General features: G+C 34.7%; 1 protein-coding gene and 1 pseudogene across 2 annotated transcripts; both read right to left on the bottom strand.

Moving 5' to 3' along the window:
- Window positions 1-158: 158 nt before the first annotated feature.
- On the bottom strand, window positions 159-8,759 carry LOC132036358 (aconitate hydratase, cytoplasmic-like; annotated as a pseudogene).
- A 1,747-nt stretch (window positions 8,760-10,506) lies between these two features.
- On the bottom strand, window positions 10,507-17,754 carry LOC132036494 (uncharacterized). Of its 2 annotated transcripts, none has more exons than XM_059426847.1 (8): window positions 17,624-17,754; window positions 16,585-16,641; window positions 16,054-16,106; window positions 14,953-15,004; window positions 13,682-13,744; window positions 13,525-13,584; window positions 12,144-12,186; window positions 10,507-11,045 (listed from the first exon to the last, which is right to left on the bottom strand). In XM_059426847.1, exons 1-8 carry the CDS (start codon window positions 17,634-17,636, stop codon window positions 10,982-10,984), a joined length of 405 nt encoding a protein of 134 aa, XP_059282830.1. In that variant the 5' UTR covers window positions 17,637-17,754; the 3' UTR covers window positions 10,507-10,981. The 2 variants fall into 2 exon arrangements, with proteins under 2 accessions (XP_059282830.1, XP_059282829.1); XM_059426846.1 differs by having other exon boundaries at window positions 17,628-17,748.
- Window positions 17,755-24,927: the final 7,173 nt, after the last annotated feature.

Genomic DNA, 24,927 nt, shown 5'->3' with positions numbered 1-24,927 from the left:
ATTTTCTCAAAGGAAAAACTAAAAAAATAACGTATTTCAAAGTAAGAAAAATGCTATGTGCAACCTAGCTTAATCTGCAAGAGGTTCCCCGCAGCTGCCGAAAGAGTCTTTAAGCTCTTCCATAAGAATATAAGATCATTCCACAGTAATATAAAACATGAGGGAAGAAAAAGATTTTAACAATCATAAAAGATTTACAACCCATATATTTATGTTACCAATTACAATTTACAATACAACCCCATATATATATATATATATAACAAATCATAAAACATTTTACGACCCATATCATCTTTTATCCACCAACGAGTTCAGGACATCCATCTTCTTGAGCGATGCTAGTAGCATAAGCAAAGCATGTTATTGTGCAACAATATTAGCCCTCAGGCCATACGTAGTTCACTGTTTGCTCAAGTTCCGAATGACGTAAGGAAGGATACCACCATGCTCAAAATATGCCAGCTCAACCTACATTCCCAAATCAACAAATATATAAGCTATCACGATATGGTGAAAACTTATCTTTCACCCGATATTTACACAATTGGTTACATAACACATGTTTGGACATAGACTTCTCTCACTTAAATATAATAAATTCATAAGGTCAGGGGAATGACCTACAAAGAACCACCAGAATCCAGATGATAAACGAGTTATGTCCTCTTTTGTATACTAAACCTTAATAGGACCAAGTACCGACAAATGTTAGTTAAGACTTGCGACAATTCAATCTATAAGTGATGATTAAATATAGATAGCCAGGTCATCTGTATTGGAGTCTCCAGAACTAATGCTGCTATGTGAAAGAAAGAAAAAAGAGAAATAAGACCACTTCAAATGCACTTCTCCATCTCAATAAAACTCAAATAAATACTTCCTTTCACTATTCCCTACTACTACATCCGATCTCAAACTCTATTCAATAGCTTTCCAGTTTAACTGAACTATGTTATATTTCAAACTGGAAACACATTTTGATCATTTACTTGAACATTTTACTTCCTATCTGCACAGTCAATGTAAGTCATTTTTTAGACTGGGATAAACAGGTTGTATAGTAGAAACAAAATACATACCTCCGTGTCAAATCTAAGAGTACAGGTGAAAGATTTTCCACTATCAGTAGTCACAGTAACATCTTGTCCGGGCCTTATATCAGAAATCCTCTGTGGAAGATCAATAGTGTAACGCTCATGACCAGTTAAACCTAGTGTTTCTGCATCTTCACCAGGCTTAAAGGCAAGTGGAATAATGCCCATTCCAACCAGGTTACTGCGATGTATCCTCTCAAAGCTTTTAGCTATCACTGCTTTAACTCCCTGTTTCAAGAAATAATGTACCATTTATAGAGAAAAAAGAAACTAAAAAAGATAATATGAACTGCGGAAACTAGTCTAAAATGCCTACTAGTAGCATTGGGCCCTTAGCAGCCCAATCACGGGAACTCCCACTCCCATATTCTGCTCCAGCAAGAACAATGGTGTCGTGCCCCTCGGATTTGTATCTCTGCAAGTAATTCAATATAGCAAACACATTACCATATGACGGGGTAATGTAACAAAATAAGAGGAACACCGTGTTTATGGAATATGCAGAGACTATTAGCCAAACAATAGTGCATTATTTCCTCAATAAACATTGCAACTCACCATTGCTGCATCATACACGTACAGTTTCTCCCCAGTTGGTATGTGAATGGTCTTTGGGCCAACTTCCCCGTCCAAGAGCTTGTTGACAATGCGAATGTTAGCAAAAGTACCTCTAGCCATCACTTCATCATTACCACGACGACTGCCATAAGAATTGAAGTCCTTCCGCTGAACTCCACGCGCCATGAGATACTTTGCAGCAGGACTATCCTTATGAATGCTACCTGCTGGAGAGATATGGTCAGTTGTGATACTATCACCAAAGTTCAATAAGCAGTAGGCATCCTTCACCCCATGAGGGCCGGGAGGATCCACACTCATGCCCTTGAAATATGGGGGTTGATGGGACCGTGAGTTGATTCCATGGAGAATCGGTTTTAGTCATTCCATGGAGATAATCATTGTTTATTGAGGACAGGAAAGCATAATACCTCAGCTATTTCTTCATTGCTAGGCCATATGTCCTTTAAGTAAACACTTTTTCCGTCTTTTCCATTTCCAATAGGCTCCTTCTCGAAATCTATGTCCACCTGAAATATAGTAGAAAGAATTTTAACCATACAAATATGCAAGCAAAGTAAGTAATCTAGTGGTTAGTACCAAGATGCAGATTCCCCCGCCCCCCCAAAACAAAAAACAAAAAAAAAAAAGAGACTTGGTTGGTGTAAAGATACGACACTTGGGCCTAACTCAACCCCAAAAACTAGCTCATGAGAATGTGGGACTCTAACCAACAGTTGGGCAAAACAAAAACAAAAAATTAGTGAAACAAAACACAAGCAGCAGAGAGCAGCAAAACATGAACTCTATCAGAAGAAACATGCTAAAAAAGGGTGGAAAGGCTCTTGTCCACACATTTAGTGAAACTGAAGGCTAATGATTGAGAGTAGCTAACGGGAAATAAAGCACAAAAAGAAACTATCTAAGCACAGAAAGTTCACTCCTCCAGCAAATTTATGCCTAGAGGATAGTATTTCAACAAACTGTGTGACCCAATACTAGCATCATGCCATCTCCACGCCTATGACATTGCAGAATTTGAATTTCCATGGTTAGCGCAGGCTATCAATCTAAGAAAATGTGGGACAGGTCCCCCACTAATTCATCTTAGCATACCGTTCCTGCAAGTGCATATGCGACAACCAGCGGTGGCGAAGCAAGATAATTAGCTCTTGTTAGGGGGTGAACACGGCCTTCAAAGTTCCTATTTCCAGAAAGCACAGCTGCAGCTACAATGTCTGCAAAAGAATCCCAAGAACATCATCAACATAGCCAATCATTTTTTCTTGCTAAAAGATGACCTGCTCAAGCAGCCTGAATGCCACCGGAGCACCATGTGAAAGTACTACAGCAAATGCACAAAATAGAGCACCATGAAAGTACTACAGATTGAACAGTACTTAAAGGTAAAATAGCAAGGATCAAGTGATAAATTGGACAGTACCATTGTCAGTGATGGCGGAAGCAACTGATTCATCAAGTTCTCCAGAATTACCGATACAAGTTGTGCAACCATAGCCAACAAGATTGAAGCCCTGCTGATTCAGGTACTTTTCTAGGCCACTGCAATACAAGGTCACAAATTAACTCAGAGAGAACAAATAATAATGTAGTGAGCGAAAGAGCCAAGATAAGTACTCCCTCCGTCCCAATTTAAGTGTTTTAGTTTGACTGGGCACAAAGTTTCAGGAATAAAAAGATACTTCTGAATCTTGTGGTCCTAAATTAAAGATGTGTGTAATGTACATAAATGTCTGAATCTTGTGGTTTCAAACTTGTCGTGTAGGATGTTTAAACTGTCAACTTATTAAATATAGAGAGAGATACTCTTTTTGGGTTATACCAAAAAGGAAAGTAAGACATTTAAATTGGGACGGGGGGAGTAACAATTAATCACAAACAGTACCTCTTATGGAGGTATTTTGTGACAGCCCCTGAACCTGGAGCCAGACTTGTTTTTATCCATGGTTTAACCTATTGAATAATCACACAAGTTAACTTTAGAAGCATGCTCCATCTATAAATAGTTTAGCTCAGGAATCGCCATGCTCGACAAACTGCAAGGCCTGCAGCATCAGTTTAGGCACTAAAACTAACCTCCAAACCTAATTCACAGGCTCTTTTTGCAACAAGACCAGCTCCAAGCATGACACTTGGATTAGATGTATTAGTGCAGCTCGTTATAGCAGCTATAACTACACTACCATGCTTAAGTTCAGCAGGCAGTCCATGGAATGTGAATTTTGCAACTTTATCTTGCTCCTGCTTGGGGACAGCAAATCCCTGCATGATTAAAAAGAAAGAGCTTATTTATTGTGCCGTTCAACACTTCATGGCATATTTATTAATTATTATACAAGTAAACACTTCTATCGCATTATTCTGTCAGCTCCTAAAATAATTTGATGCTTCATCAATCAGAAATTGCATGTTTTAGATAAAAAAGAAAATGGAGAAGAATATCTCCAAAATTCAAAATGTTCGCCGAGGAAAGAATGACCTTGAATCCTTGTTTGTTATCGAGGCAAGCATGCCAATCAGCTTTCATATCTTTGAGAGTGACACGATCATTTGGCCTATGAGGGATGAGAACAGTGAGAGTGCTGGATAGGATCGAACAATGAGCTACACAAATATTTGGTATGTGAACACAGTATTACCTTTTTGGTCCCGAGACACAGGGTTCAACATCAGCAAGATCCAATTCCAAATAAGATGAGTAAACTCTCTCCTCTTGAGGCTGTATTGTAACAATATACCGCTAAGTTACATCACAAAAGTTAAACATTAATATATGATGATAACATGTACTAATAGAAATTTTACCTCGCTGTAATCAACAAAAATTTTGTTTGCCCGCAAGTACTCCTCAATCATTGTTATCTAATAATATAGTAAGTAATGAGACTGTTAGAAATATCTGAGCATTTTACTTTTTAGAGCAGACCACAATTAAAGGAGAAAAAAAGAGGGAACAACTGACTGTTTCCTCACTCCGTCCAGTTAATCTAAGGTACTGTAAGGTCATATGATCTACAGGGAAGAAACCCATGGTAGCTCCGTACTCGGGAGACATATTTGCAATTGTTGCCCTATCAGCCAATGATAGTGAGGCTAGTCCTGGACCTATATACCAAAGAAACTAAATTAGCCACATGCAGAGAAGACATCGCTTTTGCTAAAAGAGCCCAAGCAATGGTTAAATACCGTAGAACTCCACAAACTTTCCGACAACACCGTGCTTTCTTAACATTTGAGTTACAGTTAAGACCAAATCAGTAGCTGTCACCCCATCACGCAGTTTTCCAATCATTCTAAAGCCGACGACACCAGGCAAAACCATGCTCATTGACTGTCAGAACAAAAGAAGAAAGGAAAAAAAATCAGATTAAATGAATGATAGTGTTTCTCAAGGGACTACATGCAATAACATAGAATTGCAGACACTGATAATTCTATGGTACAACCAGGTAAGCCACCACTGTATAAGTTATTAAGGAAATTAATGTTCTCTCTCATTCCTAGGATTAAAGCTGAGGGCTGAAGCATAAAAAACATGCATAAACAACAATCCAGGTTTTCAACCAAGATCTAGTCTACCAAAAAGGAACATCATCTAGTTAAAAAGTAAAATTTCTTGGAGTATAATTCATTATTAACCCAAAATCCTCATATCCTCACAGAGGCACATAAAGTTAAAAAGTTCAAAATGATTATCACTCTTACAACTTTTGAATACCAATAAATAGATAGTGAAATTATAATTATAAAGTAATGATTGATCTGATAACGAGTAGCAGTTAATATGCCAAGATTTTCTGAAGGGCGAGCATGCTTAGGCAAATAGTCTCACCTCGGCATTCAAGCAATCAATGCAGTGACAACAAATGAAGGGGAGTGGTGATCCATAGCAGGATTACAGGGTGGGAGATATCATATACTTCTATATACGATGGAGCACAAAATCACTTGAATACTGAAATAAATTTATTACCTGCCCAAGCATTGCTGCCTCTGCTTCAATTCCACCAACTCCCCATCCAGCAACTCCTAACCCATCAATCATTGTTGTGTGTGAATCAGTCCCAATTAGACTATCAGGATAAAGTACACCATCTGAGTTGAAAACTACTCGTCCAAGGTACTCCAAATTAACCTATGGAATAGTTGAGAGGAGAATAAGGAAGCAAACAGGAGAAATGATGTCAAAAGAAAATCTCAAAGCAAACAAGAAGTCTTAAGCAGAATTTAAAATCAGAAACAACACTCTATGCAGGCTAATGCCGTGGCAGCAGCATACAATAGGTCTCTCTTCCTTTATTTTCTTAAATTGAAAAAAAGAAAAAACATGATGATACCTGGTGAACAATACCAGAACCAGGAGGAACAACCAGCATGTTGCGGAACGCAGTGGAACCCCATCTGAGAAAAGCAAACCTCTCTTTGTTTCTCTGGAATTCAATATCCATATTAGCCTGCAACGCGCTTTCCGATCTTGCCACATCAACTTGTACCGAGTGGTCAATTACAAGGTCAACTGGAACCTGGATAGATTACCAATGTCTCAATATACAGGAAGTGAAACAAAGAACCACTACTACCCTCCACAGAGAGATAGAAGTCTTGAGCAATCTAGAACTAGATGAACAAGAAATGTACCAAAGGATTGATCTTGTCAGGATCACTACCAAGCTCCTTCATAGCATCACGCATAGCGGCGAGATCAACCACAGATGGAACTCCAGTAAAATCCTAAGTACATAATCATTAAAAGTTTATTGTATTGAACGTGAGCAAGAATTCAAAATTATAAATCTGTTAATGCTACAATCATCAATCATTGGCATTTCATTCTTTTCACCTGTAGCAAAACACGGGCAGGCTTAAATGGAATTTCAACTTGCTTTGGTGCAGTATTTTCCCAGTCCAGGATCTTCTCGACATCATCCTTGGTTACTTGAAAATTGTCACAATTCCGTATAGCAGATTCCAACAGTATCCTTATAGAAAAAGGCAGCTTGTCTGCATCACAAGAAATGAAATACAGAAATTTCTGAAATGTTGGCTTGACGACAAGGACGATCAAAAAATGAATGCAGGAACTAGATAATTAAATATAGTAAAACTAATTTGAGTGCATACCAATCCTTGGATCATTTAGAGCAGGAAGACTGTAGAATTTTCCAAACTCGCCACCTCCAGGCTTGGGAAGACTAGTAAATATTCGTTTGAAAGGATGTTCTGAAGCTGGATAAAAATTTAAAGATAATTTGACTTAGGATTTCTCAGACAAAACTAAAGAATCATACATCACAAGATTCATGCACGAGGCAGCGAAATTTGCATCAGATGACATGCCATTTCCAAATCCAAAAGGAGCCATTCACATGGATATCCACAGCCTTGTTATGCAGGTAATCCATAAAAGACCTAGTTTCAACCCCAATTAGACCTACTCTAGAAAACTCGTTATAATCAAGTTAGATAATCCGTTAAAGTAATGTTAGAAGTATTAACATGCAATATATTTTTATGATCAATCTTTCATCCCAATGAAAAAACACTAAATATCGGTAACACTTGCAGCAGTATTGGATAGATATTAACGACTTCAAAAGCAAGTGCATTTCAACCACCTTAACCTATCAATAAAATCATTTCCAAATATCTATGGTAATAGTTGTTACTCCTCTTCATTCCATAGGAGATATCCCCATGAACTGTGAATTCTGCCGCTCATTTGCAGTTGAGCATCACTAAAGACCAGTGCCTTGAAGCGAGGCGCATATCATGCTGAGCATTTCGCCTCGCTTAGTGGGCGCTTCAGTGTCTTCATCAAGGCTCTAAGATACTTTTCCTTGCCAATGAGGGTAATCCTAAAGAGGCAATACTAAAGCAATTGATATTTCACTTTATCGTAATTTTATTTTTCAATTTCTTTGTCCCAATATTTGTTTTCCATGTTTATAATTATTAATCTTCGACTACACATCCATATTTGTATTTTTTTTTTTTTCCTCATTCAAGCCCATGCTTTATTTGGGTTTTGCGCTTAAAGCCCCAATGGACCTTAGAGATTTTTGGACTCTTTTCACCTTTGATAATGCGGCTAAAGACCAAAGAAAAAATTACTGCAATAACTCCAATCTCTATATTGAGCAAACTACGTAACTACTGAATTCTCCTCCCTCTTTTTTAAACTACAAGTGTGTTTGGATTGGCTTATTTTAAGTGTTTTTTGGAAAGATAAAAAGTGTTTTTAAGCACTTATTTTTAGGCAAAAAAAGTACAAAAATAAGCTAAAATTCAAATATTCCCAACTTATGCTATTAGCTTTTAGCTTATAAACTACTTTTAAAAAGTCAATCCAAAACTCTCGTAACGTTATTTTGCTGAATTCTGAAGCACCTATCCTTCTTAAGTTTTTGGGTACACAAGATAATAAACAAATGCGTCAACCCAATTAAGCATTTTCTCAAGGCTTGAAAACTAGTATTTCTTTTTCTTTCAACTTTGCATCAAGTGTTAGTAGTATTATATTTCACTACAGGTGATTTTGGTTTTTAGAGATCCATGCAATCACTCTACTAAATAAGTACATGTATTAGAAGCATAATCTTTCTAGACTGAATACTTGAAACCAATTTTTTTTTTTTTTTAAAAGGGAGAGCTCTAGTCGTTAACTTCAGAAGCAACTCATTCGACCACACAGTGCATCAAACTAGAGCTTAATATTAACATTTAATACGTTTATAGTTTATAAACAGCAGCATTAGGAACTAAAGTTGATCACGAATTCAATAGTTAAATGAAAAATATGAGGAGATATACCCATCATAGTAGCTATATTGCGTTCCAGGCGTTTAAAAACTGGACTCGCTGTCCTAATCTGAGCCGTTAGATTGATCGGAGAACGTCGATCAACGCCGTAACTCCAACGAGGAACCGAGCACCTGAATGATGGGTAAGTAACAGAAAAGGAAGCACGTTGAATATGGCGGGAAAGTGAAGCTGAATAGAAGGTTCTAGAAACAGCTGAAGTTGAACTAGACCAAGGTATTATTGTTATAGTAGAGAGAGTGGAAGCAAAGCGAAGCTTGGAAGGTCGAAGAAGGACTGAAGAAGATAATGATAATGATGATGATGAATGGCAAGTGGATAAATACATGATCATATTAGATTGTCCATCACAACACGAAAACTACTGGAGTTATCATTTACTATCTCTCTTTCTTTGTTTTTGTTTGCTATTTATAGCAAGTATTTAGTAGCAAAAAAAAATGTTGGAGTTGTACAGAGGAAATGTGTAGAAGGAGCTGGCGAGAGCTCGGGAGTGGCAGAATTTGAATTTCTTTTGCTTAGTGGGATCATCCATGCCCAATAGGGGAGTCAAAATTTTAACTCATTTTTATGCGGCAATTAATTTTATTTAAAAAAAGTCAATTTAATATTTTTTTAATTAGATTACATCAACTTAAATATTTTGAAATTAAAATTTTTACATTAAAAAATTATACAAAAAATACTACAACTAAGTTGCAATTTTTCTTGTGTCAATATAATAAAAAAATATTTTAAAATGTTAGTCGAAGTTTATATATATTGACTAAGCTTAAAGTGTCACATAAATTGGAATGGAGGAGTATATATATTGACACCCTTTGGACAAAGATGACTTCGCTAACTTATCTATCTATATAGTGTAATTTTTTCGGTTAAGAAATATCAATTATCATCACTTCGACAGAGATAGCTCTGCCATACCTAAACTTACTGGTGACTTATCGCTAAGGAGATTCAAAATACATAGAAGTAGATATTTGAAAAAGTAGGTCAATTCAACATACCATACAAACATGAAAATGTAATTTGAATCGGTATTTCAATTTTATATACGTCTTTTGATAAAGATGTAATGAAGCTACTTACGTCCCTTAGCTCTGCCTTCGCCCCTGAGTCTGTGGGGGGTGGAGGGGAAATGTATAGTGGGGAGGATGTTACTGATTGTGCAAGAGTGTAGACAGTGAAGTGGTGAAGAGATGAGCACGAGGACACGTGATGCGCAGATGAAAGCTAAACTGCGGCCAAGAAGTAACAAGGGGTGTCAAATTTAGGTGGCAAAGTGTAATATATTCAACACGTCTAAATTTGGATAATTCAAAGTAACGGATAAGGGTTTAGGGTTTAGGTTTGTATTAGGGTTTAGGGTTTAAGATTTCAGGGTTTAGGGTCTTAGTTTCATGCAGCCTCAACTCTTAACCTATTTAATCTTCCCAAATTTTCCTAATTACTACCTATGTGAAATTTTAGAACCGAAGTTGAGCAATTGAAATGAAATAACGGACATACAACATGAAAGTTACAACTATGCAATATCCAAATTTGAACATGAAAAATGAAAAAAAAAAAAAAAAAAAACCAAGAAATGAAATCATTATGCACTCCAAAATGGTGGTAAGCATTCCCCATCCTTAAACATAGGTCCCGAATTTGATCCCCTAAAAATAAAATCATCTTTAAAAGAGAGCATTTTCCCCTCAAATTGAAAGTTTCAGGCATGAATCCGAATCAGTCAACCCCAAAACAAATACCGGACACCGGGTGAAAACCCACAGAAAAAAGAACTCGATCACTCATGAATTGATCTCTAGCTAACTGGGAAGGAGGGCCACTTTTAAGGAAAGAACATAGTGAAAGATATCGATAAGGAACAAGAAAACAGAACACTTCAAGGAGCATTTCAGGGTATTCCTGATCAGTAATTGAATACGAAGCCTTACCAAATTCACTTCATAAGATTACATAGAAAACAATTATCGAAAACACGAATTGAATATGAAACCTTACCAAGTTCACTTCATAAGATTACATAGAAAACAATTAGCTTCCATAGAAAACAATTATCGAAAACACGAATTAGTCACAAAATTGTTAGATGGAAAAGCTGAGTAACTTTTCACAAGATACAGGTCGGCTAAACAAGCAAGAAAGCCTCTGGAGTGTATAATATTCCTAATATATAGCACTCTATTCATTTTTCTTCTGTTAGGAACTTACCCTTATACCAGAACTTTACAGTACATCTAAGGGAAAAAGGGTGAGGATTACTCATCCAAAAGTTTTTGTTCCACCAAAAGCTGCAAGACTCTGAAACGGGTAAACAAGAAGGCCGGAAACAATAGTTCTGAGCAAACATCCGTGCGGAAAAAGAATGAGACTGCCACACTATGTGGCCTTAATTCGTTGTCTTCAACTTCTGCAGTCATCTGGTGACTATAATAGAACATCAAGAGAAAAATAAAGGCTGCCATTGTGTTTGAGTGATCTCATGTTGGAGGTTGCCATGTTCCTGGTCTAAAGGATTCACCGGAACCAGTTGGCTCTGTCGACCTGAAAACAAACAAGATATATCTAAGTCGTTGCCTATGATAATTAGATTGTCTAATAGCTAGTCATCCTGCTATTATTCATTCTATGTAAGATTATTTCCACTAGTGAGAACTTAAAATCACAAAAAGAACTATGGTTTCCAGCGTATGTTAGGTGGATCAGTAGAAGGGTATATTTTTTTTTGATGATGTAAGTGTTTTATAATCACAAAGGCATCAAGGGGATGCATAGTCACAAAAGAGGAGGAAATATCAGCTCATACAAAGGTAACAAAAAACCTATCATAAGTCTAGAGAGCTGACAAATCCAAGAATCTATCATAAGACTAAGGAGCTAATAAAATCCAAAAAAGAGTCTGGGTTATATGCAGGGGTAAGATTAATCCAGCTAAAAAGAGTGGTCAGGCATCTGGCCTTGAGATATGAGCTGGCAGTTACAATACCATGAAAACATCTTTGGTTCCTTTCCAACCATAAGCACCACAAAATGCAAGCAGGGACCATAGACCAGATTCTTCGGATGGCCTTCCCAATTTTCCAAGAACTCCAACAGACAAAAACTTCCCTGACAGTGCGAGGTATAACCCATTGCAAACCAAACAAAGTGAGGAACATATTCCACACATCTGTAGCAACTGGACAGTGTAAGAATAGGTGGTTAATGGTTTCAGAGGTGCAATGACACATGTAACATCTATTAGCGAGATGAAATTTCCTTTTCATGAGGTTGTCCAGAGTTAAACAAGCCCTTTTTAGAGCGACCCAGCAGAAACAGGAGACTTTAGGCGGTAAATTGATTTTCCAAATGACAAACAAGAGAACTTTTTGTGCTTGATATCTGACACGATAAGCACATTGCTGCTTCAGTTACTTTTGGTCTAGCATGTCTATATAACACAGTATGCAAGTTTTATAAGCGGGAGAACACAATAACAAGCCAAATTCATAGGTCGCAAGAGAAATTATCTGAGGACTATTTCTCGCTTATCCTCCACTTTCCTTTTCACTTCTTTACTTTTTCCTGTTCTTATCAATGATTACAAGAGTGAAAACCTAGTGAAAGCAGTCCACACTGAAAAAAACTATTGCTTTGGCTCACCTTTTTTCATTCTGTCTATCAGATGCTTCTGCGGTTTTATCACCTACAGAAATGAAGATGCAATCAAAACAAAGTCCAGAAACAATTGACCATAATTTAGCTGAAGAGAAGAATAAAAACAGGAAAAGGAGAACAGTTGCAGAACCAAAAGATATATTCTGCTATGGATTAACATCAGACCATAATGTATTGCAAAACAAAAACAACAACTGCTTAGTTCCAAGCAAAAAGGGGAAAACAGAAAATTATTCGGTTTGCTGGTAAAAGACTGTATTTGAAATCATGGTAATTATTAGACTCATTAACCCACTTACTGTACGTGAGCGATTTAGCAAAAAGCGGAACATCACACCTATATTACTCAATACAGGTGATTAGTAATAACAAATGGGCATTTACATCTATATCATTCAAGTTAGGAATTTAGTCGCCCGGTTAAGCACCAAGTTGCTATTTAATTAAAGGTTATCATACAAGCGGAGGATAAACAATACCTTCGGGTATTGTATACTACGATATTCAGTATAATGATATCCCTTTTAATAATCCCGGCAATACGTATTCCGTATTATAATTTGGATGTATTATACTCCTATCTCCGTCCCAGTAATACACACGTGCATCTTATTGACAAACCAAAACACCCTCTAACATGTTATGCTACAAAAAAAAAAAAATCCCCCTCTGTTAGTCCCATAAGCTACTCCCAATTACCAAAATTGGCACATATAACGAATGTTTCCACACATCCATACATGATATGCCCGCCCTTTTAAATGCATGTAAAACAACCTTCAACTCATTTTCTGATGTAGAGGTGACAAAATTTGCTATTAAAGGTTCATAACGTTTTAACAAAGTGAAGATCATTGGAGGAACAGTTCAAGAAAAAAGGGGGCTAAGAAGGATAGACAAAGAATAAATTGGAAGAAGGTGGTTTTTTTTGTTCAGGATAGGAGCTTGGCGTCAATCTTGTGGTTGGCTACACACCTACTTGTCCTCTGGCCAGCGTTTGAACTTAAATTTAGTTACAAGAGTCAGTCAACTCTAATTGTGGTGGATTAAATTTCACCATGGGGTTGCCTTCTGGAAATCTCATATCCTAAAACATCTTTTGAGTCTTTCATACGGTGAAATTAGAAGAATAGAACTCATTAAATATCTGCAGATGCTACTGAACATATTAAATAAAGAAGCTTTAAGAGAAAAAATAAAAAAATTCCCTAAAAGGGTAGTGCAATTTGCAAAAAGGAAGCTCACATGGAGAGGAGAAGTGGTTTTGCAAGTTTAGGTTTCTAAAACGAATAAGTTCTGATTGCAAAACCAAACAGGCCCTAGCTTAAAGAATGGAGATGGGTACTTTGGTAGGGTAGGGTGATACCTTCTGAAGCATCTGGAAATTGTTGAACGAAACTCTTTAAATCTGGGCCATCAGCTTTACCTAGGGACAAGGTGAAGAGGAATAAACGTCATGCAGATCAACTAGCAATTTGATTCCCCTTTCAAAGGATAGAGTAAAACTGTAGTTAGCAACTTACCAATGTTTGTGGCTTTCCGCTTGCCTTCTTTGGCCTTTCTTTCCTCCTCTTCCTTCTTGAGACCTTAGAGCAACAAAAAAATAATATATTATCAGAAAGGTGGTCGTCCTACTGACAGCCAATCCAATGATCACCGAAGTGTCTTAAAAAAGCATGCAAGTTTGGATCTTGGAAAATCTCAAACCGGACTAATAACAAAATTAAACTCATAACTCATAAGTGACGACCAGAACAGAAGCTAACTTTTTAAACATATAAAGTAGGAAAGAAAAATAAATCTAAGTGACCCGGTAGTTTAAGCACCTAAACTTATTTTGACTCCAACCCATGGTTAATTATGGGCCAAAGCAGAAAAGTATTTAAAAATTCAACCATCTAGAAGTTGAATGCTAAGTTGCTCGGACTCGGGTGCGGGTGTCCAATACGGGTGCGGATCTAGAGGTCGGATCCTTCATGATCTAAATTTTAAGATTCGGGGGTACGGATCCAGGTATGGATACGGGTGCTGGGATTCGGCTAAAAATAATTCAAATATCTAAAATAGAGTTATAAAAATATGCCCAGAATATAGTGGACTATTTATAAGGAAAAGAATGCACAAATTTTTGAGAGCAAGTTTGAAACTGTAATTATTATTAAGTATAGATGCATATTATTATTAAGAGCCCGTTTGGATTGGCTTATTTCTATAAGCTGTTTGCAGCTTATAAGCTGAAAAAAATAAGTTGGGGTAGTCCAACTTATTTTTTTTGGCTTATAAGCTGTTTTCAGCTTATAAGCTGCTTTAGATAAGCTAAGTCAAATGGGCCCAATTATTTTTTTGAGCTTATTTTAAGCACAAAATGACTTTAAGCTGACCAGCCAAACACTCAAAAAAGCTGAAAACAGCTTATAAGCCAACTTATAAGCCAATCCAAACGGGCTCTAAGTATAGATGCATCTCCTTACTATTTTTTGGTGTACCATGGCTATTGCAATAGCCCTAGCTTTTGTTTTAATTTCAGAAATCATTGTATGTCTCAAATTTATCTATCGATTTTGGTCAAAGTATCCACAATCGTTTGACCAAATCGGGTACGGATCCCACACCCACGTCGTGTTGACACTGGTGCGGCACCGAAAGTGAAGAGTCCGAGTGAGCTTCTTTCTATCTTCTCTTACAAACTTAAATATTCTAGGTGTTAGGAGTAAGTCAGTATATTAAAGTTGTTTTTTCAAGACCAGTTAAGAAATCCATGAACCAAAAAGAGGCATAAAACTGGAAAACTTACGAGCAATATTAAGTTTAACAAATTCCCTTCTGGCCTCCAACTCAGCCATTTCCTGGTATAGAAAATATATAACCGTCAAATAACAGTTCAGGAAGTGAATTAAGCTAAATAAAATGCTTTTGATGGACAATATCAAATCCCAAGACAACCAACTACTATAACTGTTCGCCTACGGCAAATCCCAAGACAACCAACTACTATAACTGTTCGCCTACGGACAGGGTCCAACCGAGTCAGATCGCACATACTTACACTTAAAAAACTGCATATCTGAATAATGGAAAGCATGTGCTAAAAGTGACAATTTGTGACCTACTTTTAATCACATAAGTTCCATCAGTTATTTGAAGGCAAATATTTGAGAAGCTTTGCAGTATTCTTTTTTTTTTTTTTTTTTTTTTTTGACAACAAATGTAATGATAGAAGCACCTCAGCTAGATTGCACCGTATACACCGAGGACCTATGTTCAATTAATTGGGCATGACCGAAAAGTCATAAATGAAATGGCACAACAAACAAGAACCGCGAGAAGGAAAAACTGCATAGTGTTTCAAGTACCACAACGAAAATTGAAATAGTAGCCTGGAGCTGGAATTAATGGCAAAAGAAGAACAGGGGCTTATGGGACTTTTGCTGGCTTGTTCTTTTTTCTTTTTTTTTTTTTTTTTTTTTTAGACTCTGGTTAAAGGCATATGGGTCCATTCCACAATGCTGCTTTTCCAATGAATTATTTACCTATCAAAATCAAAATAAAAAAGAAAATATCAAGTGACTATATACCTAAGAATTCATTGGAGTAGCAGACAAGGCAAGAGATATGGATTGCAAGCAAAAGCAACTATACTCAAATACCGGCGTATCACACTGATGTTGCAACCTTTTATACAACAATATGATTTGCCTGTGTTAATTCCAAATATGGGGGAAAAAAGCCAAACTATTCGGTTTATTAACATATGTTCTATAATTTTACCCATGCTGGTAAAGGGATAACAGTACTATTCTTGAACAAGACAATTCAAACAAAGAAAAGATAATGCTGGTTAATGATGGTCAATGATTATGAGCACGGAGTTTTAACATGAAAGGTCCAATTTTACCTCTGGAGTTGGAGCACTCTTCCGTTGTCCATTCAACCAACATATCCATTCAACTGCAATCAATCAATTGTAATTACTTGATGGCAACAAATGATGTGGTAATGTAACTTGAAAAGTTAATAATAGCAGCCAATTATTTTTCTTCATGACATATTAACATGATGGAGAAGGGTATTATACTTAGGGGTGTGTTTGGTATGGAGGAAAATATTTTCTAGCAAATGTTTTCCAATTGTTCCATGTTCAGTTGGTCAAAATGTTTTGGAAAACATTTTCTCTAGGAATACAAGTTCCTTAAAGATAAGGAATATGACCTCCCCACCCAACTCACTCCCACAGGATTGCGTCAAGTTACATATAAATGCTCTCGGGATAATATTTTTTTGCTTACTTACCGAACACTAGAAAATAAGTAAGAAACCCACTTACCTTTTTTTAAAAAGAAAAAAACATTTTACTTCATACCAAACACACCCTGAGACCAAAAACAAGATCTAGAGCTGGCTAGGTGTTTCTCCCAATAAGGCATACCTGGAATGGAGGTTGGATCTTCCTCTCCTTTGAATGTCACCCATCTCTTTTCCTTCACTAATAAAATATAACAACATCACACAGAGCTCTTTAGTAGATAACATAATAAAAAACAAGCCATCTAGATACAACTTTTCGAACACCTGAATACTTGGGAGAGTTATAGGTAACTAGGTAAGTAATTCTTTTTTCCAATTTCCTCATGCAAAATCACCTCATTTCTTTTACTTGGTCAAGTCTGAACTCGTCAAAAATATTCCTCTTAGCTAGATATCCCGATAGGGTATGAAATGTTGGCAAAATGATGTATTTCATAAGATTTTGATTGCTAGAGTAAGGGTAAGAGACAAGTGTCACGCCCAAATTCCTCCACACTTTTTCTTACGCCTATATATAAATAATTTTGACTTTCATCATTTCCATGAACTAGGAGAGAATTATAAGAGTTAGCCTAAACCATTATTTCGTCATCCTACCCTCTTTCCAACTTGCTGATTTTGTTATTGAAATTTTGTTGTTCCTGCACCTCTCTAGTGGAAGTAGGCTTGTTTAATCCTGAGGAAACATTTTACATTGTTGAAATAGTAGTTTCTTACGACAGTGCCTAGCACGTCTCAAGCCACTTTGTGTATCTTCTTATAAATAATATTTATTATTGTATATCTTCCCCTTGTTTCCCGACATGAAATAGGAAATTTAATGGTCTAGTCTAGCAAAATATTGGGCTAGAATGGGTTCCTCCAACATACAAAAATCAACCTTTACTCTCTCTTTTTTATTCGTTTATTTGGACACTAATAGCGTAGAATCAAGTACTGAACTTTCAAACAGCGAAATGATCATAACTAGCAATATTAATTAGCCAAAACAAAAGCTAAGAAAGTTTAATATGAAAAAGAAAAAAAAAATGTACTAGAGTCATCACTGTTAAATACAAACACAAAAACTGAATCCCACACTATTTCCTCATTGAACAAAAAATGAATTAAACTAAAAGTAAAGAAGAAAATGAAATTAGAAAGAAAGAAGGAAAACGCACTTACTGACACCATCAAGTTCCTCAGTTCTTTTAAAATAGCGATTGCCTGCTTTATCTATCCCTACAAAATTCTTGCTACTGAATATACCTGCAAATCTCGCCCACAATTTCGACATGCCTTTTTTAGGGATCCTTTTTTAATAATCTCACTTAGTGTATTTCTCCAATTTAGTGCAGAATTAGCTTCCCTTGATTTTTCACGGAGAAGGCAAGTGTTCGTTGTACATTTCGAGTTTCCCACATCTCTTTGCAGCCGTTTGCTGGCTTGGGCTCTTAGAAATTGGGCTATGGGATTTAGTGGGCTGGTCCGTATTATATTAGGCTGATTTACACAAGTGTCCGTTTTTGAGGCTATCATGTAGATTTTGTCCGAACTTTTACAACAATAACAACATATCCAGTGTAATCCCATAAGTGGGGTTTGGGGAGGATAGGATGTACGCAAATCTTATCTCTACGTTTATGAGGTAGAGAGGTTGTTTCCGGTAGACCCTCGGCTCAAAAGAAGCATAGTCAATGCAAGATTTTAAGAGAAATAAGACAGTAAAATATCAAGATACGGAACAAATGGAGCAACACATGGCAATACACACATAAGGATAATGATCTACGCGATGTCCGTACTTTTACAAGTTTTGCAAAGAGTGTCCTTAAAAATTTCCTTCCAAATAACATTAGATTTGAGTATAATGTTTACCCATATGTTACTCAATGTAACAGACAAAATATTAGATTGTTGTCTAACATTTGAATAACTTACAAAATTTTAGACCATGATCTACCATTTCCTCATGCGATTTCTAGTTAACTCAAAAAGAATCTTTAGACCGTGATTTCAAATGTTCATAGATTGTAAGAAAAATAAAAAGAGGGTCATCTTCTAAACAGTTGTCTAAGAAGGAACAACTGGTGAAAATTTCTTATAAGATGTCTAGTTAACTTAAATAGCTATTCACCCAATCGTTTAAACTAAAGCCGTCGGATATAGAATATAAGATATAATTCACATATAATATTTGTATAATCATGCGTAATCTATTTATACCCGCTAGAAAAAAGTAAGCAGTGAATCCGTCCGCTTATTTGTATAAAAATCTCTAGTTCTTTTTTTCTTTTTCCCAAGATATGTGGTAGTGCAATTTTCAACTATTAGGAGTTTGGACGATATTTGCAAAATAACGTTTCAAAATCTTTTACAAAAGAATTTTATCAGTATTAGCCAATTAATAACCGTAAGTTACTTGGGATCCAACAAGCTAAATGGAGATTATGGTTAAGCAAGTAAAATGTGTTGACTAGTCCATGAAATGTCACATTTGTCATCATGTAATACATTATATGTGGTACTCTGATTCCTGAGTACTCATATTTCGAAATCCATCTCACTTGATATTAGTTTAATCTAAAGAGAAGTGAAAGTGTTCATTCAATATTTAAAAAAAAAATAAAAAAATTTACGTATTTACCTCAGTACTCATTACTACTATATTTACTACTATATAGAAGCATGGGTTTACACCCATGCTTCGTCATCCGTTAAGCATTAAAAAAAAAAAAGTGTGGTCCCCATATTAAACACCAATCAATATTAAAAAAAAAAAGCAGTAAAAAAAAGTGGAACCCACCATCTCCAAACTCACGGAAAAAAAAAAAAAGTGAGCTCCATGTTAACAAAATCAAGCAATATAAAAAAAAAAAAAAAGTGAATCTCATATTAAAAAAACAAACAATGTCAAGGGTTTACACCCATGCTTCGTCGTCCTTTAAGCATAAAAAAAAAAAAAAAAAAAAAAGCTTCGTCGTCCGTTAAGCATTAACAAAAAAAAAAAAAAAAAAAAAAGTGTGGTCCCCATATTAAACACCAACCAATATTTAAAAAAAAAGTAAAAAAAGTGAAACCCACCATCTCCAAACTCACGGGAAAAAAAAAAGTAGACCCCATATTAACAAAATCGAAGCGATATAAAAAAAAAAAAAATCCCATATTAAAAAATAAACAATGTCAAGGGTTTACACCCATGCTTCGTAGTCAAGTTAAAAAAAAAAAAAAAAGTGTGGTCCCCATATTAAACACCAACCAATATTAAAAAAAAAAAGTAAAAAAAGTGGAACCCACCATCTCCAAACTCAAGGGAAAAAAAAGTGGACCCCATATTAACAAAATCAAGCAATATAAAAAAAAAAGTGAATCCCATATTAAAAAAACAAATAATGTCAAAAAAAAAAAAGTGCAGACTTTGTATTCGTAGCAAACACTAAGCAATATAAAAATAGTGCAAACTAATAATGTCCAAAAGGGTGGGCCCCATACTAAACAACACCAAGCAATATAAAAAAAATAAAAAAAAAATAAAAAGAAACTATATAAAGCATGGGTTTAGACCCATGCTTCGTCGCCCGTTGTCCCTTAAAAAAAAAAAAGGGGGTGGGCCCCATACTAAATAACACCGAGCAATATAAAAAAAAACAAAAAAAAAAGGAAGAAAAAAAGTGAAACTCACCATCTCCAAACTCATGAGAAAAAAAAAAGTGGATCCCATATTAACAAAATCAAGCAATATCAAAAAAAAAAAGTGAACCCCATATTAAAAAAAATATAATGTTAAAAAAAAAATGCAGACTTTGTATTCGTAGCAAACACTAATATAATAAAGTTTTAGATGCGGAGCACAAACTACAATATTATATTAATCGTGTTTTGAACATAGTATATGTATATATATTATATGCATAAAAATAGTGCAACTAATAATGTCCAAAAAAAAAAGTGCACCCCATAAAGGGTGGACCCCATACTAAACGACATCAAGCAATATAAAAAAATAAAAATAAAAAGTGGAACCCACCATCTCCAAACTCACGGTAAAAAAAAGTAGACCCATATTAACAAAATCAAGCAATATCCAAAAAAAAAAAGTGAACCCCATATTAAAAAAAAAATAATGTCAAAAAAAAGTTTTGCAGACTTTGTATTCGTAGTAAACACTAATATAATAAAGTTTTAGATACGGAGTACAAACTACAATGTTATATTAATCGTGTTTTGAACATATATATGTATATGCATAAAAATAGTGCAAATTAATAATGTCCAAAAAAAAAAATGCACCCCATATTAAAAAATTAAACAATATTCATGTAATTTCCAAAGTATCTCATTAAGTCAATAATGATGGATTCATTTTCACGTGCGTATCAATCCATTAGTGGAGCAAATGAAATTCTTTCTTCAAAGGTTAAGTAGTCAAACCATACAATTTTCTTTCTTTTTTATATTAGTTTGAGATCTAATCTAGATATTAAAGCTATTGTATTTGCTATTCCGCCATGTCATTTATTTGTTATGTTTACTAAAATAAATATACTTAAAATATTTATATTTTAAAATAAGATAGAATTTAATTACTTTTTTATTTTTATTCTTACTCTAATAAATGTGAAAAAGAGATTAATGTCGTAAAAAAAAATATATCAAATGGAGATCAAATAATGAATAAGGTAAATTAGTCAAATTATAATTCTAATCGACGTTTTCTTAAAAAACCATGCAAAAGACAACACGACAAGTAATGAGCTAAATCGAGAATATTTACCAAAAATTGAAAAATAGTATTTCTTCGTTTAAATAGAAAATCAATTTCTACTTTGTTTCGTTTTAAACATGTAAAATTAATTTAATAATTTGAATTAGAATTATCCAAATCAAAATTTGATAAAAAATAATAAGTATTTTACACCTTTAAATTAATTGAATTAAAATTGAAAGTATCAACTGATGCTTAAATATTGCTATTGTTTTATCTCAAAGAGAGGAAAATAGTTTCCTTTTAAACAAGTGCTTACTCTTTTAAAAAATATTAATAAATTTGCCGATTTTGTATTAAGTAGCAAACATTAATATAATAAAGTTTTAGATACGGAGCACAAACTATAATGTTATATTAATCGTGTTTTGAACATTATATATAATCACTATCCAAACACAACTACATACATATAGATGCACTATAATCTAAAGTGCGCACGGGCATAGGCCATCTAGTATTACGAAATCCATTTCACTTGATATTAGTTTTAATCTAAAGAGAAGTGAAAGCGCTCATTCAATATTTTTTTTAAAAAAAAGAAAAGGAATTTACGTATTTACCTGATTGTCAAACAAATGCGTGAAACCAGACATGTTGGCCAGAGTGGCGGCCGCAGGTTGTGGGACAGATTCTGCTTGACAGCCGCCAACACAATTTTTAATCCCCCAAAAGAAAGAAAAAAAGTACGCCAAGTAAATTAATTAATACGTACTAATGAAAAACAGAGGGGTTGTGGAGGAAATGAATTTAGCTACATTTCAATCTTTACAATACTTCATCTAATGAAACCAAATACTACTACTTTTAGTACGTACTAAGGGCTTGTTTGACCAAGACAAGAGTTAGAATTTAAATTTGAAGTTTTAATTTGAAATTTGTATTTGTTTTTATGATATTTGAATAAAATTGAACTTTCAATTTGAAGTTTTGATTTCAAATCTCAACTTCATCTAAAAAAATAGAATTACAATTTCAAGCTTGTGATCGCAATTTTTTAAAGTTTAAAAACTTGACCCATAAGTTTATATTCTGCAAAAGATAAGATTTATAATTTAAAATTTGTAAAAAAAAAAAAAAAAAAAACTCATGCTTGACGTGAAGAGATTGTTTGTACCACATGGAAGGATTATATTAAAGAATAGCTAGTTACTATTATTGTTGATTTATTAGATCGGTGGATCGTTTTAAAATTATGAGTAATTAAAAGTTGTAATAATGTGTACTCGCAAGCATTTATTTATAAAACGAACATGGAAATATATGATTTATTGTCCGGCGTCTTAGGATATTCGGATACATTATTTATGAACTATGGTTGCTCATTTGGTAATATTAATAAGAGTTGAGGAAGTTTTGATAGTTTCACAAATTATGGGGGATTTTCATATTTATGAGAAAAAAATACACTTTCGAAATTCAAATGGGATGCCAAAATGAAATTTCAACTTCAATCTACCCCTACCCAAATTAGTGATTGCAAATCATAATTTGTAATTCATTTCTAAATGCCTACTAAAATTCTCTTTCTTTTCTATGAAGTAATCTGAGTGTAGAAATGGTTATATCTATGAACGTGAAATGTGCAAAATCTATGTTTGTCCAGAAATCAGGCAGATACATTGAATGGCGGCTGCTCTTCTTTGTCTTAACGGTAGAAGCTTATTTTTCTTTCGCTTTCAAAGGGTAAATTCATGTCTATCTTTTCATTGATAACTTTGTTTTCTCTCAACTTAGAAGTGTTCAACCATATTGCGCTGTGTAGAGAATTCTGCTTTGGTTTCTCTATTTACATATATTAAGATCTTTGGTTCTGTCGTCATGTTGAACACATGCTTTACAAAATATATTGTCTTGTTTAACTAAGTAAAATATTTGCAGCCCATCTTAACTTTTTTTATTTTTTATTTCTTACTTCTTATTTGATGATAATCAATTGAGACATATAGCATGTTTATGGGATCTAATAATTTGGCGTTTTAAGATTGTTAAATCCTAATTAAAGAGTTGATTTTTTTTTCTTTCTAGAATAGCGATATATTAGTAGCGTATCTTAGCATGTTTCATTAGGTCACTTATTGTATTGTTCGAGTTAATAATTTCACTCATATGGAACTACTTGCGATTATATTTTTAGTATATGTATATTCAACCACAAAGGGTTATGTTGAGATGAATATTGAATAGTAACTTTTTTTGTGTATGAAAAAGCTTATAGTATGGGACTTCAAGCCAATACCAGACAATGGTGGAAAATCACAAAAAATTGTATATACTTAAAAATAAAAATCATCATTTGCCAAAGTCTAATTACAGAACGTGCCAGCAGGAATCTTCATCAGAATCTGACTTTATTTGGAGAAACATCAATCAGTGTGCCTCTTTTGCCTTTTCCTTAAAAAATTAAGGTGGTGGACACACAGCAAAAATTAGATTAATTTGGTTATCCCCACTAGGCGACATCGATATCACTTGAGCTTTCATGGAAGTCACCTTAATGAGCTTAATTAAGAGATTAACTTTTTGTTAACAAGGGGCGATGTGTGAAAAAAAAAAGGTTTAACTAAACATGATAATGTAAATTATGTTGTAAAATTTACAAGTGCAGTGCACTAATGTTGGTGCTTATAGGCTTTTTTTCTATAAAGGAGCTTTATTGAGGGTAAAAAGTTTCTTGCAGAAGTAGCCAATTTAAGGAAACAACCAGGAAAAGGGAAAGAGAATTAACCAGCTAATTTCCATGTGACGGAGTCTTATTATAAAGCAAGCAGATACTAGCTCTCCCTGCTAATTTCTTAGCAATTTACTTAATTCTAAAAGAGTTTTAAGTGTTATACAAATTTTTAGGCACGCCATTTTTATCTGCAGTAGCAGTAGCAGGTAACATATCTTATTTTTAAGTTTTCAATTTAATTCGCTACTCCTTAAACGAGGCCTTCTGTTTTATGAATACCCCACCACTGAATGAGAATCTTTTGAATTCCGAAATGTGCCGTAACCTAGAATTAGCAGTATACGTTAAGAGTCCATTGATGAGAAGGGTTTTGGGAAAAGTTTGAATACAATTTCTACGATAATGAATATGAGCGCAACTGAAATTTTATTGAGAAAAGATTGTATAGTTTCCAACCGAGACAAACTCCCAACGGATCATTCACCACTGGGACTACCTCTTCCTTGTATATCACACTTTACGAATGTTTACCTACAAATATCTCAAAATGACCTGATACTTTAAAAAATTATTTACCCCGACAATGTATAAAACTTAAACACATTCTAAAATCCCTCTGGTTCCAACAACATTCTAAAATGGATCTAACATTCATGAAATTGTCAGTTTAAGTGAAATAGTTTACATATTTCATATGGTCTCACTAACGGTAAGACTATGCAGAGAAGTGTTCCGAACCCATAGAGCGAAAAAAGCACCGGTTTCTTAGGTTAAAATTATTTTTTATGTATCTATAGTAGATGTTGAACCGCGCAGGCTTCTTCGTATGTTTACTTTTTTACATTTTGAACCCCCTCGACCAAAATCCTGACTCCGCCACTGCTCACTAACCTTTCCTTATCAAATGGTCGAGCATTTTGCTACAGACAAAATGTAAAATACACACAGGTCAATTATTTAGGAAATCTCTTTTAAGTCCAAAATTAATAAAGTCTTTTATCCCTCTCCTTTGATTGCTCACTATTTCCCCTCTCCTCTGTGACTCT

This window comes from Lycium ferocissimum, chromosome 11, assembly GCF_029784015.1.
Source record: "Lycium ferocissimum isolate CSIRO_LF1 chromosome 11, AGI_CSIRO_Lferr_CH_V1, whole genome shotgun sequence".
In the NCBI taxonomy this organism is placed as follows: Eukaryota; Viridiplantae; Streptophyta; class Magnoliopsida; order Solanales; family Solanaceae; genus Lycium; species Lycium ferocissimum.
The sequence above is the reverse complement of the archived record's forward strand: the minus strand, read 5'-3'. Positions and strand labels throughout refer to the sequence as shown.

What these genes read in the sequence shown, in the direction of transcription:
- LOC132036494 (XM_059426846.1), bottom strand. Translation starts at nt 17,739, where the DNA reads ATGTCGAAATTGTGGGCGAGATTTGCAGGTATATTCAGTAGCAAGAAT. An exon ending in AGATCCAACCTCCATTCCAG is followed by an intron (nt 16,107 to 16,584) that starts GTATGCCTTATT and finishes GATTGATTGCAG; the next exon opens with TTGAATGGATATGTTGGTTG. An exon ending in GATAGACAGAATGAAAAAAG is followed by an intron (nt 11,046 to 12,143) that starts GTGAGCCAAAGC and finishes GTTTGTTTTCAG; the next exon opens with GTCGACAGAGCCAACTGGTT.